Genomic DNA, 18,567 nt, shown 5'->3' with positions numbered 1-18,567 from the left:
TCCATAAATGTTCTTTCATAAATCCAAATGGAAATTCAGTTAAGTGCAGCTGCCCTGAATCCACTCAGCTTTACATTAAGAATCAATGAGAAAGGCTTATTAGAATCCATCTTGTACAGCTCTGTTCCCTAGTGGGAGCTCACACAACTCTTAGGGACCAAAGATAGTAAAGCACAGGCTACAAAACATTCTAGTAGTTTGCCCAATGTAGTTTTCATTTCTGAAAAGATAATGCTTTCAAGGTTGTTTCAGAAAAACACCAATGGTTTTCCATTTTAAAAGCTCTAATTATTAGAAAGTGTTGTCTGATATACAAGGTAAATGTCTTTATTATCTTTGTTTTGTATAATTTACAAAAATATCTAAATGATACTAATACGTTTATAACCAATCTGAAAGTTACAAGACTAGGGCACCACCTAGTCTGGCAGTTGGTAATTTTATAGCCAAAGGTCCTCTACTGAGATAGCCTTGCACTCAGATCTTTCAAGTTTGATTAGGCTCTATAAAGCATAGCATTCTTATAAAACTGCAGTGGGACAAGTGGTTAGTCACAGACTAAAGCACAGGTCGTGCTTTGGACATAAAACCAAAGATCTGGAACTGGTTTAGCAGTCAGTGCACAGTATGGAAGAGTGGAATTATGTGCTTTGATTAATGCTACATGATTAAGTCATCCTGTAAATAATGTCCAGAAGTGGGCCACCTCTACAGTCTTAGGGTTGCAGTATATGGTTCCTGATGTTGGGGAACAGGAACAAGGGCTGTCTGTACAGCAGTGGTAAAACCTCATCTCTCTAAATAGTCCTTTATGTAAACTGTATATAATAAAGAGCCATCTTCACCATACAGCTTTTCTTTAAAGTTACTATGTGGTACCAGGAGTGGAAGGCATAGTGTGCTGGGTGACCGAATGAGAGAGCTAACTCAAAATGGCTACTACCAATCCTGACAGACTGCACATAACCCCTACACATGACCCTTGAGCATCAAGGGGAATGCTAAATGGGCCTGTGTATAGGGGCTGATAAATTACTCAGAGAGAGAGAGAGAGAGAGAGAGAGAGAGAGAGAGAGCACGTGCAAACTTTTTAAACCTTAATTCTAAAAGAGTTAAAAACAAAAGTGTGTCCCCGCCCAGTGAAACATTTGTTAGTAACCATATGCATATCACCAATGATTGAAACCCCCTCCCAATAAAAAGCTCATTTAGGAGTACCCATCCATTTTTAGTGTGCTCCCTCCACAGCCCAGTGCAACACAAACTGGGCCCACATTCTGTTCCAACTCAAATGAGATGCATACCTGGACCAAGAAACAAAAGAGTCAGTCATAGGTGTTGTCAGAGCCAGCCTCTCCAAGCCAAGTCCTGTGATTCAAGAGAGACCAAGGATACAACACCTACTTCTTAAATGAGTGAAGTATGATATATCAGACATGGAGTTCCAACCTGGACACCATTAAGGATGGCAGATGCCCTCTCCAGACCATATGGAATAAACAACCGAGATTCTGATGATCTTGAACTACAAACATATGTGAACTTAGTAAATGCATCTCCAAGCATAGATGATGAACTAGTGACAGGAGAGCTAGAGATGAAGCACTATAAGAAGTGATACCAGCAATGTGAAGGGGCGGGGGGAGGAGAGGAAATCAACATTTCTCATTTGCACATTCTCAATACAAAAAAAAAAAAAAAAAAAGCAGCTTTCAGTGATGTTAGGAGTGTTCATGAAGAGAACATGGACTGTAGATCCCACAGTGATATGTAGTAAAATTTTGGAACAAATATATGAATGGCACCTGAGAATGATTAAATCAAAGAGTAGAGTTGTTTTGTGGCCATAGATAAATGTGATACTGAAGACATGAGGAGATGTGGATTGTTGTGAGAAGTACCAAGCTGCCTAGAATAAAAGAACAGTGATACTCCAGGACAAGACAACATAATCAGCTGATTATAGTAAACACCTATGCTAATTTTCCAGAAGGAGTGATACTTGAAGATAACAGCAGTAACAACTGGTCAAACTATAGTAACATTCAAACTATCTGCATGCCATGGAATTCTAAGAACTACAATCACTGACAATGGATCACAATTCATGAATAAAGAATCACTGGACTTGCCTAAAGCATCTGGCTTTCATCAAGAGATGTCTAAGCCCAGAAACCTTCAAGATAATAGATTAAGAGTGGAGTTTGCATTGTGGAAAAAGTAATATTCTTAGCCTTAGTTAAGAAACCCTATTCAAGAAAGCATTAGAAGCATTATAACATCTATAATCAGCACTAATGAACTACAGCAGGGGTGATCAACCCCTCACCTACAGATAAAATCTAGCCCCTAGCACCAAATCATTCGGACCCATCACGAATATGTGGGGAGCCCTGTAGTCCATGGACCTATGCACTAGTTCAAAAACACTGGGCAGTGTGGGTACCAATCCTGGTGAGTGAGGCAGGGTAGAAGTAGGGTGGGGATCCAGATCCCAAATCAAGGCCAGACAGAGATGGTATGGGACCCTGATTCCAGCATGTGGGGCCAGGCAGAGGTGGCACAGGGCTCCAGAACCCTGATCCCCATGCATGGGCCTGGTGCTGTGTCCCAAAGCCCTGATCCTGATCCATGGGGCTGGGCAGGGGAAGCATGGGACCGCCAGGGCCTATTCCAGGCAAGTAAAGGCAGGGTGAGGTCTGATCCTAGCATGCAGGGTTCAATCACACCAGGGGATCAGCCCCATGCCATTCATCTAATCCACAGGTCCAAAACATCGATCATTAAACTACAGAGTTGTTCTGCTGCAAATGTGGAAAATCATGTGCTGAAACCCTGTATAAAAGGATAAACACTGAGTTATTAGACATGAAACAATAACAAAAGGCAAAAAAGGAGTTTGTGATGGTGTGGATAAGAATGGGAAAGTACAAACAGATATAATATTGAAATATAGGAGCAAGACCAGCTAAAAACAGTTTTAAAAGAACAGATTCTGTGCAAATTTGGTAAGATGAACACTGGCCAGTAGGTGAAGTTTCACCAAGTGTTTTGTTTTGAAGCTGTTTCAATGCATTTTGAGCTCGAAACAGCGAAATCGAAACAAAACAAAAGCACTGAAACAACTCAAAATATTTTGAGAGTTTTATTTTAAAGCTTCGAAGCAGCCTGGTGGTTGGAGGCAGGGAAGAGCCAGGGCTGCGCTCCGAATGGCTCTGCAGCCCCATGTAGCTCAGCCTGGTGGGGACCACAGCCCTGGCTCTCCCTGCTTCCCAACTGTGCCTCCTTGCCAGCTCTGCCTGCCTCCCGCTACCGGGCTGCATTCTGATCAGCTTTGCTAGCCCCATGGAGCTCAGCTTGGCAGTGGGAGGCTGACAGAGCTGGCACTGCAATCTGAGTGGTTCCGCCAGCCCCACAGAGCACAGACTGGAGGTGGAAGGTGGAAAGAGCCAGTGCTGTGCTCTGTCTCCCGCCACTGGGCTGAGCTCTGTAGGGCTGGCAGAGCCGATTGGAGCACAGCTCAGCGAGGAGAGGTGGGCAGAGCCAAGGCTGCACTCTGCCTACCACCGCAAGGCTGAGTTCCATGGACCCCGATGCTGCGTGCGGGCTGCACACAGCGCTGGGCCCAGGCAGTACATAGCACTGGTCTGAGGCAGCAGCAGCAGCTTCCCCTCATCTGGCGCAGAGATTGGGGGAAATCGCACCCCCGGGAGGAGTCCGGCACAGCCCTGCAGCCCTCCCAGAGGTGTGGGCCCCCAGATCTGTGCCCCAGATGAGAGGAGGCTCAGGCTGCCTCTGCCACCTGGGACTGGTGCTGGGCACGGGCTGTGTCTGACACTGGACAAGATTGCTTGCTACTGCTGCAGCCTGAGTCTCCTCCCATTCGGGGTGCAGATCTGGAGGCCCACACCCCTGGGAGGGCTGCGGGGCTGTGCCGGACTCCTCCCAGGGGTGCAAGCCCCCAGATCTCTGCACTGGATGAAGGGAAGCTGCTGCTGCTGCTGCTGCCTCGTTTTGTTTCATCAGTGTCGATGAAACAAAACGAGACAATGCTTCAAAACAAAACTAAATGACAAAATGAAACACTGTCCCTTCAAAATGGTGAAATGGATGTCAACAAAATGATAGTGTTTCACACAGCCCTACTGGCCAGTTAAACACACAATAATCAAAGAGGATTAACTTTGTTTATACTCCAAGATCACAGACGAAGGCCAAATTTAAAAAAAAATCGTAGACATCTACTCAAAGTATTTGACAACTAGATCAATACAGATGGACTGAAAACAAAGAAAATTGCAAACAATAAGTTGATCCAGTTAGTGGCCATGAAACAGAACAGAACAGACAAGAACATGGATAAAGAGGATTTGCTATACAGGACAGTCATATTGCTGAAATGGCAGGAGAGACTGATTAAAACATGTTAGGCTGAGTTAAGCAAGTAAAGAGTTAAATTAGACTGAATTTGTAATTGTTTGTTAGTTTAATAGTATAGTTAGACATCTTAAAAAAAGGGGGAGAGGGACATATACTAATCCCTCTGCATGCAGGATGTATTTCTAGGAAGACTTACTGTAAACAGTGCCTAAAAAATATGGCACCTCTCAGCTAAGTACAGACAGTCAAAAAGCCCGAGGCTGAATCAATTCAGTCTTTGCGGGTTAGTTTAAACCTAAGAGATTAAACTGAGAAACACCTGAACAGACATTTACTTTTGATTCTGGAAATGCAGCAACATGCTTTCAGTGGCCAGAAGCCAGGGGATGCTAAAGCATGGCTCTCTGGCATGTAGCCAACACAGGCTGTGTGTTCGTTTTCTTTTCCTGCTGCCCTCAAGGTCTCTGGGATTTGCAGTTCAGAATCGCAAACGCAGAACTCTGTAAGGTTGCTCCTCACTTCCTCTTCCTGGTTTGGGGTGCCCCTGGGATTAATAGTCCACAGCCACAGCCAGCAGTCAGTTTAGCAGGGCAGGGCACCTCTGTACTTGGGGGAAGGTGGGTTTAACCCCCCTCCCTGGCCCCAGACTCCAGTCAAGGTTTTCCTGGCCTCTTGATATTGACTCTTAGGAGGAGCCCTCCTGCAAACCAAGAAATTACCATTACTCTGTGCAGAGACTGTAGTCTCATCCTGTTTCTGTACCCAATGGTGATTTGTGTGTTTGTTTTTAAGCAGAGCTAAGCAGTTTGCAATGTGCTCAACCCTCTACCTCCTATTGGGTTTGGGACCAGCAATTACATGGATGTGCAAGAGATAAGGATAGGATTACAGTGAATTATATTTAATGTGTTAATAAATCTTTGCAGGATTGGGGTCCTTACTTGCTATTTCCTCACTTCCAGTTACCTACTTGTGCAACTTAAAAAAGCAATGAACATTATAAAATGGTAGCAATACCAAGCCCTGGCCCTTATAGGAAAAAAAGGAATTCTTAGTGGTTTATAATGTTTGCCATTCTAGGGATTTCATAGACATTAGGGCTGGAAGGGACCTCGGAAGATCATCAAGTCCATCCCCCTGCCCCAGGGGCAGGAATTCAGCTGGGGTCACAGGATCCCAGCAAGATAAACATCCAATTTTCTCTTGAAGGCATTCAGAGTAAGTGCCTGAACCACTTCCAATCGCAGGCTATTCCAGACCTTGGGGGATCAGACCGTAAAGAAATTCTTCCTTATGTCCAGCCTGAAACAGTTTTGCAGGAGTTTATAACCGTTCAACCTTGTCATCCCTTGTGGAGGCTCTGGTGAACAATCATTCCCCCAGATCCTGGTGAACACCCCTGATAATCCTATAGGTGGCCATCAGATCGCCCCTTAGCCTGTACTTTTCCAGGCTGAAGAGTCCCATAGCTCTCAGCCTCCCATCGTAAGTTCTGTTTTCCTGACCTCTGATCATGTGCACGACTGTTCTCTGGACTCTCTCAAACTTCTCCACATCCTTTCTGAATTGTGGAGCCCAAAACTGGACGCAGTACTCTAGCTGCGGCCTCACCAAGGCCTAGTACAATGGGAGAATGACATCCTGGGATTTGCTTGAGAAGCATCTATGGATGCAAGCCAGTGTTTTTGCTCATTTTACTAGCAGCAGCATCACATTGAAGGCTCATGCTCATCTTGTGGTCAATCATGACCCCCAAGTCCCTTTCATCCATAGTGCTAGCCAGCATAGTACTGCCGAGCTTATAAAGATGCTCCAGGTTTTTCCTCCCAAGGTGGAGAACCTTGCATTTTTTGGCGTTAAACATCATCAGGTTCTCATCCGCCCATTTCCTGAGCCTGTCAAGGTCAGCCTAGATTGCCCTCCAGTCCTCAGGTGTGGATGCTTTACCCCAAAGTTTGGTATCATTGGCGAACTTGGCCAGTCCGCTTCTGACTCTAATGTCCACATCATTAATGATGTTGAACAATACAGGTTCAAGGACGGAGCCTTGAGGGATCCCACTGGTCACAGGGCACCATGACGAATGACTTCCGTCAACCACCACCCTCTGGGTTCGACCACAGAGCCAATTCCCCAGCCAGCAGATCGTGGTGGACCCAAGGCGGCAGTTGGCCAGTTTTGCCAAGAGGTGATCATGGGATACCAGACTGAAGGCTTTTTTGAAGTCAAGATATATAACATCAATCTCCTCTCCCTTGTCCAGGTGATAGGTCACCTGGTCATAAAAGGAAATAAGATTGGTCAAGCAAGACCTACCCGCAACAAACCCATGCTGGCTATCCCTCAGGATGTTGCCATCGGCCAGTCCATTGAGAATGGCCTCTTTGATGATTTTTTCCAAGATCTTCCCAAGATCTTCCCAAGATCTTCCAAGATCAGGCTGATGGGCCTGTAGTTTGCTGGATCCACTTTCCTCCCTTTCTTAAAGATAGGCACCACATTGGCCTTCTTCCAATCTTCAGGCACTTCACCAGAGTGCCAGGAGTTCTTGAAGATCCATGCCAGGGGCTGAGCTATGATGCTAGCCAGCTCCTTGAGTACCCTGGGGTGTAAATCATCAGGGCCAGCTGACTTGAAGGTGTCCAGGCTCTCAAGATGTTCTTTCACGAGGTGAGCATTGATGGAGGGCAAGGAATGTCCCTCACCTGGGCCTCCCTTTCCCATAATGGGCAGAGGTGTCCCATGGGATTGATGAAAGACTGATGCAAAGTACCCATTTAGTAGTGTCACAGAGCACTGAGGTGCCCTGCTCCCAGAGAGGGGAAACTGCTAGGGAAGAAGCCCTAGCAGGGAATAAAAAGCCCAGCTGTGGGTTGCCAGGGCAACCAGAGAAGGTCAGCTGACCAGAAGGGGCAGGGCCTGGCTCCCTTATAAACCCTAGGGGCTGGGGCCAGAGGCAGTTCCTTGCCAGCAACCATGGAGGAAAGAGTTCTCTCTCATGGAAGGGATGGAGTATTTCCCGATAGGCTTGAGCATTGTTATGGCCGGGCAGCTTCTATTTAAGTTCTAGCCGATGGGCTTGCATTTTGTGTTGCTGTTTATCACCGGTGGTTTGGGTGAGGCTATTAAGGGTTGGAGGAGGCCTCATAGGGGACTCAGCAGCATTTGGGGTAAATAGACCCCAGCCCCAGAGAGGGGCAGTTGAGAAGCCCCAGAGAAGGGGGCATTGCTGAGAAGCCCCAGTGCGGGCATGGTGAGCCCCGGAGAAGGGGGTAGCATTGCAGCGCACCCCAGAGAAGGGGGGTAGCATTGCGGTGAGCCCTGAAGGAGGGCAGCACTACTGAGGAGCCCCCAGAGAAGGGGGCGGCAGTTTTGAGGAGTGCCCTGAGAGGGGTGGAAGCCCCAGAGAAGGGGGCAGTTACTGAGAAGTCCCAGTGCAGGTGTGGGCCCAGCCTAGTGTGGGCGTGGTGAGCCCCAGGGAGGGGGCAGTTGCCGGGAAGCCCTAGGAAAGGGGGCATTATTGGGGAGCCCCAGAGAGGGGGTGGCGTGACTGAGTAGGCCCAGAGAGGACAAAAAAGGGCCAGATTGTAACTAGGATGGGACATAACATCTATTCCATTGGTGAGGTGTGGACTGCGGTGTAGGGGAGGAAACAGAGCCGCAGATAGCGCCTCCTGGCAGCGGGGCAGTACAAGGGCAGCCTCCCGCTAATTAACACCAATTAATCAATTAACAACTAGGCATAGCAGGCGAGTAGGTGGGCTGTTGCCCCAGGAACAGGTGTGCAGGCCATGTTTAGGTCAGCCCAGAATGGATACCTGTTACATGTAGGTTGGCTTTTTCTTGGGCGTCGGTCGTCAGTTGCCCCTTCTGGTTTAGCAGGGGTCCGATGTTGCCGTTGCTTTTCCTCTACCTCCCCACATATCTAAAAAAAGGACTTTTTATTATCCTTGATACTTGTAGCTAGTTGAAGTTCAGGCACAGCCCTGGCTTTCCTTGTTCTCTCCCTGCAGGTCCGGACCATTGAAGAATATTCCTCCTTGGAGGTGGATCCAGCCCTCTATCCTTTGTAGGTCTTTTTTTTTAGCCACAGGAGGTCCACTAGTTCCCTGAAGAGCCAAGGGGGCTGCTGTGCCCTTTTGCTGCCTTTCATCTGAGACGGAATAGCATTAGCTTGTGTATTCCTTAAGGAGTAGCCACTCTTCCTGAATTCCCCTCCTCCTGGGGTCATGGTCCCTTAGGGCCTCACTGACAAGTCTCCTGAGCTTGTCAAAGTCAGCTTTCCTGAAGTCGAGGACTTCTGTATTGCTGACTGTCTTGCCAGCTTTATGGCAGATGGTGAAGGTAATCAGCTCATGGTCGCTGTCACCCAGCTTCCCATCGATTGTCAGGTTGCCGATTAAGTCGTCCCTGGTTGGCAGTGCTAGGTCGAGCAGTGCTTTACATCTCGTTGGCCCATAGACTTCTTGTATCAGATAGAGCTCATCCACACATGAGAGGAAGCTTCGTGACCGCTTGGATTTAGCTGAGCACTGTTCCCACGAGATGTCTGGGTAGTTGAAGTCTCCCATGACAACCATGGACTGGGAACATGCAGCCTCAGCCAATTCCCTGGTGAACTCCTGGTCAAGCTCCTGATTTTGGGTGGGGGTTCTGTAATAGACTCCTACCATTGTGTCCCCTGTGCTGAGTTCCCCACAGAGTTTAACCCAGAGGGCCTCCAGGATCTTTGAGAATCAGAAAAAGCTTTCCCTCCAATACTCACCCACCTCAGTGGATATGATGAGTTTTACACCCCACCCTCAACATTAATATATTTTTGCTTTACTTACCGTTTGAGAAATCCCTTTACATTCTCAGAATCTAGATAATCCATGTTCCAGTAGCTTTTCTTTCATTTCCATGACTTTTCCCCCCCTTGGCAGAGAGCATATGGCTCACTACCAATTTTATTCTTTTCATTCCAATTTTCTGTTATTATCCAATATCTCCAGCAGTTTTCTTATGCAAATTATCATTGTTCGCAGTATGTTTGCCTTTCAGAGAGCTTCTCATTTCACATTAATCACACAAGATCTTTCTTCTTTTTTTAAAATCATGCTGTACCAACAAGATAAAAGGACATATAAAAGAATCCAAGACAAAATTCAATTGAGTGACATGAGAAGCAATGGGATACCATTTTTCATTTCTACTCATTGACAACATTAATCTAACGGAAATGCCTGTTAACCAATTCATTGCTATTTTTTTGGATAATGTTCATTTTAAGAAATTTATTTAGAGCAAAAAAACCCCATCTTCTAATCTAAAAAAAATTTTAATTAAATCTATTTACACCCAATGTGACAAAAATAGAACATTCAAAAGACAAAAGGTCTCTTATTGGGGAAAAAAAAGTCTTGTTTCATATCTGACTTCTATGGCATTCTCACTTGCCTAATTTGTAAAAAGGTAGCACACTGGGAAAAAAAATACAAAACAAAACTGAGCTTGTGACCTTTTCTGTTGGTTTATGAGATATTAGGACAAATGGAAAGGAATTTAAAAAGTGGGGAGGACAACAGATGCTGCTTTTTTTTCTTTCATATGAAATATTCCAATCCTGTTCAGCTCTTAACTTTTGAAAAACCTCCAATTTCTGCACTACTATAAATGCAATTTCACTGGTACCAGGATGAATGAAACCAGGTCCTGCCCCCTCCCCTCCGCAGCCAAAAAAAAGTCTACTAGACATACTGTAGTGACTGAAGTTATACTTTTGGGACACTCCTTTACTTAGAAGGCTACAGAAGTTGGGAATTGGGAGATGATCCCTCAATTAGGCTAGTGAGTTACAGAAAGGTAAATGATCTGCAGAGGTTACCAACTGCCCCACAAGTAAAGATTGTTTAGTTCTTCTTATTCACATATACCTGTTTATTGAACCCAGGGATCACTACACACATGTAATGCTATATTATAAAAACAACAACATACGTGTAGTTCATTCTCATCTGATCTGTACCATTTATATGAAAGGGTTACAATTCCCCTATCTTATTTGTCATCATGCTGTTTATTAAACTCAAACTTATTATGCATTTTAGAAATGAACAAAAAAAAATTTAGTTGGATGGGATACAATCCACCTTTGTTCACTCCCTTGCAGGCTTCATGACAGAGCTTAATCCATGAGGAATGCTTCTGTTAGTGATATTGTCTATTTAACACAACCGTTAAAAAAAACAAGCCCCTATAACATTACAGTAAAAGGGTTAACAGATAGCCAGAACAGACTTCTCATAATTAGACACTTTGTAAATTCAATAAAGGCTGTAATCTGAATCTACTTGTACAATTTTAGTAAAAGCAAGAACAGTCAGAGACTGAAGAAAGAAAAAAACATTTTACAACTGATGTTGCATTTCCAAACAGGGTATTAGGGTCTTGAAGATGGTAACATGTATTTCTAACACCAAAACTGTCAGATGAAGTAGACTCTGTGATCATCAGTGTAAAAAAGAAACCCAGTAAAATAAAACAAAAGCCACAATAGAAATGCTTTTCTATCTATGGAAAGTAGTTGAAACTATTTAAACAAAGTAACATACTGTATGCACACAAGTCTTTGAGAACTAAATTAGGGTACAGGAAAAATTCAACTCAAAATCCATTACACAAGGAACCAAATTAAAACTTCCTACAGATTTTGAAACATTGCTTTTTCAAGCAATTATCAGGCTTAAGGTGTCCCAAAAATATTTAAACCAAACATTCTTCCCAACATGCTGAAACAGATTAAGATAGTAGTATCTTCAAACTCTACTGCCTAAATTCATACTTAAATCCATATTAAAGTGTTTAGATAAGCGGCCTGATTTTCAGAAGTGCTGAGTACCTAACAGCTATTACTGACACCCACTGAGCACTGGATCAGCTGACTTCTGTGAGACCTGGTACATTCTCTGCACTTTTAAAAATAAGATCACTTATTCAAGTACTTAAATATGGATTTGATTGCCTACAGTAAAGCAACCGTGGCAGAATATATTGGCCTGTGTGGGGGGGAAAAATCCAAATAGAAAAAGCACTGCTTGGTTGAGAAGTTGATCATTCAACCTGGAGGCACCTTATTTAAGCACAAGTGTGTCTGTAAGAGAGTAGGAAGAAAGATTAAAGAAAACATCTCTGTGTTTACCTTTGCCTTGCGAAAATGGTATACTACCAGCATGCTTATGAAGTCCAGAAGCATACAGAATGTTTGGAATGAGATGATAGCAAGCCGTAAATACTTGTCCTCCTGTGCATAGCAGGGAGCATCATCTGTGCAGTAAGAACATCCTTCCCTGCAGGGTAGGCAGGTGTAGACTTCCTCAGACATCTTGCCTCCAGAAAAGTGATTATCTGTATCCTTTCCTGAAAGCATCCAAAGGGGGAGGGGAATATCTTTAATGGTATGGTACAGGCAGTTCAAACATATAGGAGCAAACACTTCTGCTGCTGACCTCCCTCCTAATTCTTGTTCTCTGCTCGTTAATTTACAGCACCACTAGCAGGGATTGTTCTTGCTTCACCCTGTTTTACCACATTCAGGAAACACAAACAATTTAGAAGCGAGGAGAAACTAAACGCCAAACATTTTCTGATTGTTTCTAAAATAGGCTCACAGAACGTTCTGGACAGTTTGAGAGGAACTGCGGAATGGGAGAATTTATCACAAAAATATATGAAAGGGGAAGGTATCTTATATTAAGGCATGAAAAACAGATACCATTAACTTCTTAACATCGCTGACTTAATTTCTGATGTGATTTTTTTTTATTGTCCCTTAATTCCATACAGATGCTATCTAGTGAGCTCATTAGCTCTAAATTGGATAAAATCCCTTTAAATTAAGTCATTCAGCACACTGCTGTATGATTACACAATTCTTTGCCCAAAGTGGAAATTGTTGGTGTGTTCAAGTTTTCCTTTACATACATAATGCAGGCAGAAAACCTTGAATATATGTTAACATTTTGTTATCCAAAAATCAGCAGTCTTTAACACCCTTCCACTTAGCCAGAAGCCAGCTGGGAGCTGCTGTTTAACAATATGAGAATGGCAGGTTGATCCTAACCCACAAACAGCTATTCACGATGCCTAGAACGGAAACATCTCATCTATAGACCAGTAACACATTTGTTGGCCAAGATTTGTATTTTTTCCTCTTTGGCACTCCTACAAGAAATGGTAAGGTTTCTAACAACTCATAGGAACATCAGCTTTTGATAATACAATTAGTATATAGCAGTAAAAGAAACTGATCCACTATACACCTGAGTGGCAAGGTGGGAAGTGCAGGAGTTGCACATTCTTTGATACAGAAATTTTAAGTAGCTGTAAGGAAAGATTTGGGGACTGTCTTAAGTCTCAAAGGAGTTTAGCATCAAAACTCTGGCTGTTAGCTATAGATAATCACCTGGAATGTCAGAGCCTAAGTAGTAAGTAGGGAAATGGGAAAGGAGAAAATAAATGGGAAAGATATCAAACAAAAAAGTAAACCAATTTGCTGAAAGTGCTTGATACTTTCCCCATAAGATTTAGGGACTTCAGGAAGCACACTTTGGAGAACTTAATATAAGCTAAAAGTGAATTTAAGTGTCAAAATAATGACACCTTTCCACTCTTTTCATAGTAGAGAATTGCGCTGGCATCTTTGATCAAAATTTTCATCCTCCAGCAATGTCTGTGGAATGCCTTGGGCCCATAGCTTGCTGTCCTTAACTCCAAAGGAAGCTGCATTTCAGTGGCACCACATATATATAGTTTTCTCTCTTTAGTTTGAATTTCTGAGATCACAAACTAACTATACCTTTAATTCTTTTCCTCGCTTTTTCCCCTAGTGTGTATCATGACCCAAAGGTCTGATTTTGTGTGTGCTTCGGCACTAGAATTATCCCATGGGATTACAGCTTCATTGCACGGTGGAGTTTTGCTGCACAGAGAACCCGCGTGCAAGGGAGAGAGTTCCCGCCACTTTGCAGCTGTCTTTGCAGGGTGCATTTTCTTTGCAACACAGAAAAGCACGGTGCAAAGAGTTCCCGCTCTTCGAATGCAAATTCGTGTCCCGCTATTGGCTAGTGCTAAATTATTCCCACGTGGCGGCTAGCGATTGGCCTGCTAGCCGTATAAGAGGCTTGAGCGGTTTCCGCCCAAGCCGAAGAGGACTCCACATCCATCTCGTGGGGACTCTGGGTACGCGGCAGGGTAATAGAAACCCTGTGTGGAACTCAAAGGAGTTTGGCGGCCTGATCCACCGCCCACCTCTTCCCGTCTTCGAGCGGTAACCTTTTATAAGACGTATCGACGAGTTTTGAGGCGTGCTTGTCCTGGACATCCGGAGTTCTGTCTGCGTGGAGCCTAGCAAACTCCACGTGATTGTTCGTGTTCTTTCTGTTTGTAACCGCAACTCAAGCAAGTTTTCAGCCTGCACCGCGACCATCTTGGTGTAAGTAAACAATCTTAAAATCAACCATTAAGCGTTTTGTGCCTAATTCTAGCTCGGCGCCCGCCCTCTCCGACCCGGCGTGCCCGGGCTGCCAGCCACAGCCCGCGTGCAGCGCGACCAGGGCCGCGGGTTCGCACCCGGCCCGCACATAGCGACGAGGATGGGATCAGGAGAGGGCTCGCTAGAGTTAGAATTAGTGGAGAACTGCCCTTGGAAAAGTGGGAGACGCAACGTAGCAAGTGCTGCGGAACTGGAGGCGCACATCGCGTACCACCAGGTGGGCGGAACGGGCAGGAGATGTATCCGTGGATGCCTTTCGCTAAAGGGAGAAGAGAGAGCTTCCGAAGTCGGAGCCCTAGAAGGGAAAGAAGTATATCTTCACCCTGCGGCGTTCGGGTGTATCATGAGCGACGAGCGGGTCCTGTACAGGCCCCTCGATGCTGTGTCCCTCGCCGAAGTCGACCCGGCGAGCGCGGTGAGCCCGACCCCCACCCGGGAATGTGTCCGTTGCTCGCGGTGTGCCCGGGATATGGGAGAGCCGATGCCGATCGGCTGGCTCTCCCCTTGCATGGTAATACCTAGACTGAGAGGTCGCGATCGTCCGTCCGAGCTCCGCAAAAACCCAGAGACGGAGGACCGCGCCGTAGATGAGAGAGTGGTCCTACGGTGTGACAAGGGGGGAGAATTAAATGCAACTTTTCAGACTATGACAGATCTAATGAATAAAACTTTAAGTTTGAAGACCCAGCTGCGTATGGCTGTTCGGGCGGTCAGAGAAGCAGCTGAGAGAGGAGATCTTAAACTGCCCCGACAAGATGCTGAAAGAAGACCGCGTGGAGGAGCCAGAAGAGAGGGATGGAGCTTCGGAGGAACCCGCGAGGGTTCGGCCGGTGACTCCGCCCAGTGACGTAACGCCGCTTCTGCCGACCACGCCCCTCTGCCGACGGGAGGGGGAGTCAAGCGGAGGAGTGCATCCGCCCCTCCCGCCTGAAACAGCAACAACCCCCACTGTAACGATAACTACAGCTCCAATAGAAACAGCAACAACAACGACTCGCGAAGAAACTGATCAGCCTGCAGCATCAAGCAGCCAAGTCATCAATCCGCAGAGTGCAGTTCACGCTACTACCTATTATGCTCGTTCCAGAGTTGAACTGCAAAATTTGTGTAGAGAATCCAGGATCCGACCTGAGGAAACTCTGGCTGTGTGGTTGGGATGTCTGGTCGTGGAGCTTGGGTCCAACCTCCTGGACCAGGAAGAGGCAAGCTTCTTGGTGAGACAAGCTTCATGGAGTAGGGGACATGTCACTGACATCGACATGGTGGTGTTCAGCGTCCACTGGCCTATTCCAATTCCAGCGCTTGTGGCAGGAGTGATCGAACAAAAGGCCCACGCATGGCACGACGGACGACCAGAGCACACCAGTGCAGAACAGCTTGTACTGGCCATCATAGGAGTTTCGTATTGCGCCTGGAACCCGAGAGCATGTACGCTGGGACTGACACAGCTCCAGCGAATGCGACCATGGCCTCACCATCACCTGCGAGACCCTGGAACTGTTCCAGTGACCCTCGACAGCATAGATAGATGTCTTAAGGTCTATGGGCAAAGAAACATTGTGGTTTTGAGAATTGTGCTTAACCCAATGGTCGACCATCCTGTGAGTAGTCTCCTTCATCAGTTGCCAAGACTGCGCGTCCTAATGGAGCCAAGACTGTCCAGTGATCGGGAATGTCAACGCCCAACTGAGGCTCAGAACACGAAACACCGCGAATCCGAACGTCCAGTATTACGCCAGAGAATGCAAGAGGAGCGATACATGTTTGGAGTCCTCCTGCAGCGTTCTGGACTTAATAAGTGGCAGCTTCAGATTTTGGGGGACGCGGGACAATGGCAGCTAGCCTACGAGTTAGGTTTTCATTATCTAGAAGAAGGTGACGATGACTCCTCGACGATTTCGTTGAGTTGCTGAGAGTGAAAAGAGAGAGAGAGAGCTGTCCAGTATAGAATCGTGTTTACATGTTTGTATATAATAGTGATAATAAGTTTGATCGACTGCATTATCGTGCTGTCCCGTGTGATTTTGTAAATAGTAGTGAAATAACCATTTTAAGAAAGTTCTTTTATAGATCCGGGATTCGGAGTGTGTGGTGGAAAGAGGCCCCGAGAGGGACAACATCACCGAAAGGAGCGAAGGCCTGACGCGCAATTCCACCATGACGCCCACTGAAGCCCTGATCATCCAGTTTTTTGTTACGAATGTGATTATGTGTATATGTGTGTGTGCCGGCTATTATTTGATTCAATCCCTTGAGGACGAACTTTTATTGTTAGCTAATTTCGTATTTGTTCGTTTAGTTTCACGAACCGTTGACAGAGCAACTAATAACCCGGATGATGGACATGTAGTATAATTCTATTGTGCCTTCAGCAAGGGGGGATCTCATGACCCAAAGGTCTGATTTTGTGTGTGCTTCGGCACTAGAATTATCCCCGTGGGATTACAGCTTCATTGCACGGTGGAGTTTTGCTGCACAGAGAACCCGCATGCAAGGGAGAGAGTTCCTGCCACTTTGCAGCTGTCTTTGCAGGGTGCATTTTCTTTGCAACACAGAAATGCACAGTGCAAAGAGTTCCCGCTCTTCGAATGCAAATTCGTGTCCCGCTATTGGCTAGTGCTAAATTATTCCCACGTGGCGGCTAGCGATTGGCCTGCTAGCCGTATAAGAGGCTTGAGCGGTTTCCGCCCAAGCCGAAGAGGACTCCACATCCATCTCGTGGGGACTCTGGGTACGCGGCAGGGTAATAGAAACCCTGTGTGGAACTCAGAGGAGTTTGGCAGCCTGATCCACTGCCCACCTCTTCCCGTCTTCGAGCGGTAACCTTTTATAAGACGTATCGACGAGTTTTGAGGCGCGCTTGTCCTGGACACCCGGAGTTCTGTCTGCGTGGAGCCTAGCAAACTCCACGTGATTGTTCGTGTTCTTTCTGTTTGTAACCGCAACTCAAGCAAGTTTTCAGCCTGCACCGCGACCATCTTGGTGTAAGTAAACAATCTTAAAATCAACCATTAAGCGTTTTGTGCCTAATTCTAGCTCGGCGCCCGCCCTCTCCGACCCAGCGTGCCTGGGCTGCCAGCCACAGCCCGCGTGCAGCGCGACCAGGGCCGCGGGTTCGCACCCGGCCCGCACAGTGTGAATATGTGCGTGTACATACATGTGTCATGAGGTAAAGGCTGTGGGAGGTAAGCAAACTGCATATATTATGCATCTGATGTAAAGGTTAAATTCTGAGGAAAGAGAATTAGCAAGCAGATAATGTTACCACAATATTCTGGCATTCCCAGTATTCCTTATACTTAATCCAAGGAACCCTTTCAGGTATCTTTTACCTTCTATGGTGACAGCCTAATAACAGTGTTTAGGAACTGATACAGGGATTCAGGATTTTCAATGGCCTACTTAAACAGAGGCCTTGATAACCCTTAATAAAAAAGCAGAGTTCTGCAGACATACTACCTGGTAGATATTGTTTGATGCAGCCAAGACTATAAGAGGGGATACAGAGAATAACCTGACAGAATATAAAATATCCAGCAGGGAGGGGACAAAATCTAGAAATAAACAAGCAAGAAAATGTTTAATCCCACCAGCTATCTAAAAGCTGTCCAAGAGAAACAAGAAATTATTACCACCACATGTAGCATTAGCTTTAGTTTTGTTCTGAAGTCCATTAATCTTTAAGACATTCTGAACCCGAGTTTCTCCACTTACACATATCCTACATTTAGTCTGCCTGCCACCATTCTGGGAGTTTTGCAAACATTAATCATTTCCCCGCTTCTAACCTTAAATCCTTATTTTCTTAAATTCAGATAGAACAAGAATAAGAGGCAAAAGCCTCCCACCCCACCTTCTATTGCTGTTACTGGCTTCCCATGCCTCCTCATAGTCCAATTGTAACTCTACTCAGGTTATAGTTTCTTCCATGAGTTTGCTTACCCTACATCTGACCACATATCCTTCTATTTCCTGGGTCCCTTTATTTTCTATAGCTGTGGGTCATCTTTTATTTGTTAAACATCATCTACATACAAATATTTCCCTCCTTCAGAGCGACTTAATAATTCTATAATCTCTTTAAAACTCACGTCTCTGGTTTACAAATGAGCTTTTCATTAAAGTATTATTAGTCACAATACAAAAAATAAAAATGTAGAATACAATATTTAACAAAGAAGAGAAAATACCTTTAAAAAATCTGAGAGAGAGAGAATCTACATTATCAATCCATGTAACAGGTTGTCACTCAGCTTTTTATTTTCCCTGAGGCAAACTTGTCCCCACAAGAAAACCAACATCCATAACAAAACAAACACATAACCTTTTATTGCTTGTTTAACTCAAACCTGCAGTCCTTCCTCAGACCTGGAGAGGGCTATCCCAGCTCTGTGCTGCCTCCTTGGCACTGCGGCCTTCCCTTCTTCCCCAGCTTCCTTTCCTGGGAGCTTTTAACTTCCTCTGACCAGACAATCATCCTTGTCAGCTGGCCCCATGCCCACGGGTGACTGGTGCCTCCCGAGTCTGGGGGGGCACCAGATCACCGACCGGAGGGGGGGAGCCCAGCACCGATCACCAAGCCAGTGGCGAAACTTCTGGTGGCACTTCCTGTATTGCAGCTGGAGCTTCCAGGGGGTACACGGCTGATCTCAGGG

The 18,567-nt window shown here is 45.6% G+C and overlaps 1 protein-coding gene across 1 annotated transcript in view; it reads right to left on the bottom strand.

Moving 5' to 3' along the window:
* Nucleotides 1–18,567, bottom strand: part of GPR158 (G protein-coupled receptor 158) — a 385,566-nt gene that overhangs the window by 184,280 nt on the left and 182,719 nt on the right. The window contains exon 4 of the mRNA XM_014608949.3: nucleotides 11,561–11,778. Within this exon, the coding sequence (XP_014464435.2) occupies nucleotides 11,561–11,778 (218 nt within the window). The remainder of the gene's footprint in view (nucleotides 1–11,560; nucleotides 11,779–18,567) is intronic.

This window comes from Alligator mississippiensis, chromosome 5 (assembly GCF_030867095.1).
Source record: "Alligator mississippiensis isolate rAllMis1 chromosome 5, rAllMis1, whole genome shotgun sequence".
In the NCBI taxonomy this organism is placed as follows: Eukaryota; Metazoa; Chordata; order Crocodylia; family Alligatoridae; genus Alligator; species Alligator mississippiensis.
The sequence above is the reverse complement of the archived record's forward strand: the minus strand, read 5'-3'. Positions and strand labels throughout refer to the sequence as shown.